Here is a 6,152-nt window from a genome sequence, read left to right as displayed (position 1 = left end):
GCCTGAAATCCAGGAGTCTGGGTTCTATCGTATGAATAATACTAGTTCTTCAGGCTGAGACACTGAGCATTTGTTCAAAACAAGAATTGTAATGATCGAGAACAGTTATTTATAGGTTGGGCCAGCCTAGCCCACTTCAGTCCATTCTGGACCAATCCTGCCAATTCTGAAACAGTCCAATCAAATTCACCAAATTATTCTTGTCTAGTCCAGTGCACTTTAGCCTAACCTACTTTAGTCCATACTATTCCAGTCCTGCCAATTCTAGTCCATTTCAGTCCAGTCTAGCCCACTCCATTCTGTCATCAACTCGTCCAGTTCAGTTCATTATAGTCCAGTCCAATTCAATTCAGTCTATAACCAACTCCAATCCAGTTCAGTTCATTATAGTCCAGTCCAATTCAGTTCAGTCTATAATCAACTCCAATCCAGTTCAGTTCATTATAGTCCAGTCCAATTCCATTCAGTCTATAACCAACTCCATTCCAGTTCAGTTCATTATGGTCCAGTTCTGCCCATTCTAGACCAGTTCAGTCAATTATTGAACAGTCCAATCAAATTTATTCCAAAGTAGTCTCTAGTCCAATGCAGTTTAGCCTAACCTACTTCAGTCCATACTAGCCAAGTTAATTCAAATTCAGTCCAAAGTAGTCTAGTCCAGTCCAGTTTTTATGTTGAGGTCATCTAATCTAGCCTTGCCACTTCAGTCCATACTAGCCCAGTTCTGCCCATTCCAGTCCATTGCAGTCCAGTCTAGCCCACTCCATTCTGTCATGTTGACAGAATTCTGTATGTTGAGGTCATCTATTCTAGCCTAGCCCCATTAAGCTCTTTCTAGTCCAGTCCAATTCAGTCTATAATCAACTCCAATCCAGTTCAGTTCATTTAAGTCCAGTCCAATCCAATTCAGTCCAAAATAGTCTAGTCCAGGCCAGTTTATAGGTTGGGGTCATCTAATGTAGCCTATTCCTCTTCAGTCCATACTAGCCCAGTCTTGCCCATTCTAGTCCAGCTCAGTCCATTCTTGTCCAGTCCATTCAAATTAAGTCCAAAGTAGTCTAGCCCATTCCAGTCTATTATCAACTCCAGTCCAGTTCAGTTTATAGTTTGAGACGATCTAATCTAGCCTAGGCCACTTCAGTCCATACTAGTCCAGTCCTGTCCATTCAAATTCAGACCAAAGTACTCTAGTCCAGTCCAGTTTATAGGATGAGGTCATCTAATCTATCCTAGGCCACTTCAGTCCATACTAGTCCAGTCCTGCCCATTCTAGCCCATTTCAGTCCATACTAGTCCAGTCCTGTCCATTCTAGCCCATTTCAGTCCATACTAGTCCAGTCCTGCCCATTCTAGCCCATTTCAGTCCATACTAGTCCAGTCCTGTCCATTCTAGCCCATTTCAGTCCATACTAGTCCAGTCCTGTCCATTCAAATTCAGGCCAAAGTACTCTAGTCCAGTCAGTTTATAGGATGAGGTCATCTAATCTATCCTAGGCCACTTCAGTCCATACTAGTCCAGTCCATACTAGTCCAGTCCTGCCCATTCTAGCCCATTTCAGTCCATACTAGTCCAGTCCTGTCCATTCAAATTCAGGCCAAAGTAGTCTAGTCCAATCCAGTTTATAGGATGAGGTCATCTAATCTATCCTAGGCCACTTCAGTCCATACTAGTCCAGTCCTGTCCATTCTAGTCCAGTTCAGTCCATTCTAGTCCAGTCCTGCCCATTCTAGCCCATTTCAGTCCATACTAGTCCAGTCCTGTCCATTCAAATTCAGGCCAAAGTACTCTAGTCCAGTCAGTTTATAGGATGAGGTCATCTAATCTATCCTAGGCCACTTCAGTCCATACTAGTCCAGTCCATACTTGTCCAGTCCTGCCCATTCTAGCCCATTTCAGTCCATACTAGTCCAGTCCTGTCCATTCAAATTCAGGCCAAAGTAGTCTAGTCCAATCCAGTTTATAGGATGAGGTCATCTAATCTATCCTAGGCCACTTCAGTCCATACTAGTCCAGTCCTGTCCATACTAGTCCAGTCCTGTCCATTCTAGCCCAGTTCAGTTCATTTTAGTCCGGTCCAATCAAAGTAGTCTAGCCTAGTCCAGTCTGTCATCAACTTCAGTCCAGTTCAGTTATAGTTTGAGGTCATCTAATTTAGCCTAGCCCACTTGAGTCCATACTAGTCCAGTCCAATCCAATTCAGTTTAAAGTAGTCTAGTCTATAATCCACTCAATCAGTTCAGTCTAATTTAGTCTTGTCAAGTCCAGTGAAATCCACTCAAATCTGGTTCAGTCTAGTCCATTCCAGTCCTTATTATCTGGTCTTGTCAAGTGCATGTCAGTCTAATGCGGTCTAGGCCAGCCTGATTCAGTCTAGGCCTCAATATCTTTGCGACTAGCCTTGCTGATAGCTGTGGCATCAGACCATGATGGGTGACATTTGTCTTAATGAATGTATCATAGACGTTTGTCGTAATACATAATCAAAGCTTAGTAGAGGAAGTAATAGCTTTTCCATTAGCTTTAAATGAGGAATGAACCACAGTCGATGAGACCTAACGGTTTTATGACTACAGTATTATATAATGACACACATCATAGACTGAATGTCTTTCTCCTGCTGTCTTTCAGGGCTGTAATGGGTCTCGGTCATGGCAGCTATTGCTTCGCGCTCCTGCGCTCCATCCCAGTCGTGTTCTACGTGGTTCTGGTCACCAGTCTCCGATACCACCTCTTCATCTGGAGCGTGTTTTCTCCCAAACTCTTGTACGAGGCCATGCACACCCTCATCACCACCGCCGTGTGTCTGTTCTTCACCTTTATGGATCAGGAACGCTCAGCTAGACCTTGAATACAAAGCCAGAACCAAAAGCCAGAACCAAAGCCAAACTCAGGTACAGAACAAATGGTGGAGTTGGAGTTTTAGCCACCAAAAGAAGTTCATGTGGACGGAAAAAGTGATTTAAAGTGAGATTACATGGAGATTTGGCTCGCTCTACTGACTTATTTCTGTGTACGTGATTAAATTTTTTTTTTTTTTTTTTTTTTTTTTTTGGGGGAGGTCATCAGCGATAACATGAAGATGACGTACGGCAAGACTTGTGGGTGTACATATGATAATCCTTCCTAAAGCTAAAGGAGAGTGTCATTCTTTTTAGTATTTTGCCGTTTCTGTCCCTGACCGCTAGTTCACCTCTGGAATAATTGAGATAAGTTACATCATTAATAACTCTCTCCTCGCCGAGATCACAGGAGATGTAAACTCCTCACGCGCTTGAAAGCTTCAAGGGATCTTAAAAGTCTTTTAAATCACATCTAAACACAGCTGCGCGTGACGTGTCAGTTTAATCCGCCTGTTGGGAATGTGAATTGTAAACTGATTTATCTTGCCAAGTGTTTTTTCTTTATCTCAGCGCTTAGATCTGGTTAATAATAAAACAAGCCCTTTTTTTTGGATTGCGAGTACTTCATTTCTAAGTGCTTTTTCATGTGTTTTGTCTCCCTGTTAGACTGTTGAAAAGTTTTTCTCCAATAAGAGGGTCTGATCCAGTTACTTCAATCAATTTCTCAGTGACACTAACAGCGAGAGATGATGTTTTGTCTGTCACTTGGTTTCTGTCTTCATCACAATGTGCTGAGTAAATCTCATTGGTTGACAGTTTTGCTCAGCATAGCTGTATATTAAACGAATATTCTCTGATTGGCTGTGATTTTGTTGTATCAAACAGTTTTTGAGTTCAGAATTTAAAAATAATAATAATAATAATAATAATAATAATTCTGCAACCAAATTAATTTGAACTTGGGTCGAATTGGATCAATATAATGCATTTTTGCTGGAAAAAGAAGTACAAATTTATTTAAAAAAAATCTTACTAACCCCAAACTTTTGTATGATATAGTGTACAGGCTATCAGAACATCTGTTACATGAGCTTTACCTCTGTCATGACAATCAGTGCAAGTTTGTATTAAAATCAAAGAATATTTAATCAAATATTTCAAAACATCATATCTTTTGGATCTCTTTGAGATATTTTGGAGTGAAGATACCTTTTAGACGAAGGGGTTTTAACCTTATATTTATTTATTAGTATTATTTGTGTTACGTTGACATCTTAAAGTAGTTAATCATCAGGATGTTGAGGAAGGATATAATTACTTTACCAGGTATTGTCCATTCTTCCTCAAAATTTGTAGACTTCATTCATTAGAATTAGTAAGTGGATTCCCATCCCTTACAGAGACGGCATCTGAGATGTCTGCTTTCCTCCTCTATTCGCACTCTGCTTTGACCTTTTTATTGGCTGGAGAAGTGGATTTTGTGACCTAATGCCTTTTAGATAGAGAGAGGAGAGTGTCGAGTCTCTCCCATCGGACCGAGCGCAGTCTGGAGGTTCAGACAGTGTTTACATTTTTTTTACATAACATTTACTTATAACATTAATAATGAAAAGTAAGTAAATAAACATAAAAGGTGAGAAAAAAAAATAAGAAAAAAAATACCTGAAGTCCCTGACAGCGCTTCAGTAAATACACCACATACCAGTACATTATCTTCCTTCAAGTGAATATGTTTCAATAATTGCCCATTTCTGTTGAAAAAAGTCTAATAAAATAAATCTGCTTCAGTCTTTGTGTCCATTCAGACCTCTGAGATTCAGTTCTCACTATATGTGACCCTGGACTACAAAACCAGTCACATGGGTCAATTTAGTTAAATTGAGGTGTATACATCATCTGAAAGCTGAATAAATAATCTTTCCATTGATGTATGGTTTGTTAGGATATGACAATATTTGGTCGAGATACGAATATTGTAAATCTGGAATCTGAGGATGCAAAAAAATGGAAACATTGAGAAAATCTCCTTTAAAGTTGTTCATTTATGTTGGCGATTGTGCTGCATTCACTCACAGAAATACATGTTTTATATATTTACGGTAGGAAATTTACTAAATATCTTCATGGAACATGATCTTTACTGAATATCCTCATGATTTTTGGCATAAAAGAAAAATCTATAATTTTGACCCATACAATGTATTGTTGGCTATTGCCACAGATAAACCCGTGCGACTCGAGACTGGTGACATGATCCAGGGTCACATGTCACACTACAAGGGTTCACTGGGGTTCTATATAGAATTCTAGGGTTCTGACTCAATTCTAAAGAATGCTTTGTCAAAAGGGTTCTAATATAAGGAGAAATGTCTTGATGATTGCACGATACTTTCATGTTTAACAGGATATTTGAATTTTTGAGTGATAAAGTATGCTTAATTCATAAATTTAATCAAAATAGAAATTAATTGGTAACACCAATTAGTTAACATATTAACTAACTTGAACTAACCATGAGCAATGCATTTGTTACTGTATTTAATAATCTTTGTTAACCTGTTCATGTTAGTTCACAGTGCATTAATGTTAACAAGATTTTAATAAAGTATTAGTAAATGTTGAAATTAACATTAACAAAGGTTAATTAATGCTGTATACGTGCAGTTCATTATTAGTTCATGTTAACTAATGTTAACTAATGAAACTTATTGTAAAGTGTTACCAATGAATTATGTTGGATTCGGAACCCCTAAAAGTTCTATATAATTCTATATATGAAGTGCTTGACAGAAAAAAACACTTTAAGGTTCATATAGAAGCTTTACACTGTGATCATGTTATATGAGGGATAATGTACATCATTATCACAAATGAAATCCCGACAATTCTTGCATCATCCTGAGGGTGTTTATTTATTTTTCCATAATGACTATATTATTCTGCTTATTGCACGGCTGCTTACCAAATACATAAATAAATCTGTATTAAATGTTAATTTGATTTCAAATTATGAGAAAAAACAGGGCATGGAGTGATTAGTGTCATTATATAAAACACAGTTTGTTGCATAATACGGATTGACCAATCAGGATCGAGTATCAAGAAAGCCGTGTTAAAGTATTCATTAATTAATTCTGTGAGGTTTTCTGTGGTTATTAGATGTTTGGGGCTTCATGTCTAATTTTAGGTCATGTTTTTTCTTATTTTTATAGTATTTTGTTACATTTTCTCCTTTTCTTCACATCTTCATCTGTCTTCAGTGTGTAATGTTGCCGTTTAAACATGATAAATCTCTGCAAAGTCACACAGTT

At 38.0% G+C, this 6,152-nt stretch overlaps 1 protein-coding gene across 2 annotated transcripts in view; it reads left to right on the top strand.

Moving 5' to 3' along the window:
- Window positions 1-3,697, top strand: part of pigg (phosphatidylinositol glycan anchor biosynthesis class G (EMM blood group)) — a 172,333-nt gene extending 168,636 nt beyond the window's left edge. Inside the window, exons 13-14 of one of the 2 annotated variants that reach the window (XM_079892132.1) lie at window positions 2,630-2,892; window positions 3,508-3,697. In XM_079892132.1, coding sequence (XP_079748258.1) covers window positions 2,630-2,849 — 220 coding nt within the window. In that variant the 3' untranslated portion in view covers window positions 2,850-2,892; window positions 3,508-3,697. Of the gene's footprint in view, window positions 1-2,629 lie in introns of both variants that reach the window. The other variant, XM_079892131.1, reaches the window with a different exon arrangement.
- Window positions 3,698-6,152: the final 2,455 nt, after the last annotated feature.

The sequence above is a fragment of the Squalius cephalus genome (assembly GCF_949319135.1).
Source record: "Squalius cephalus genome assembly, chromosome: 14".
Lineage (NCBI taxonomy): Eukaryota > Metazoa > Chordata > Actinopteri > Cypriniformes > Leuciscidae > Squalius > Squalius cephalus.
Note: the sequence above shows the minus strand (reverse complement) of the source record. Positions and strands in the feature narration are given on the sequence as shown.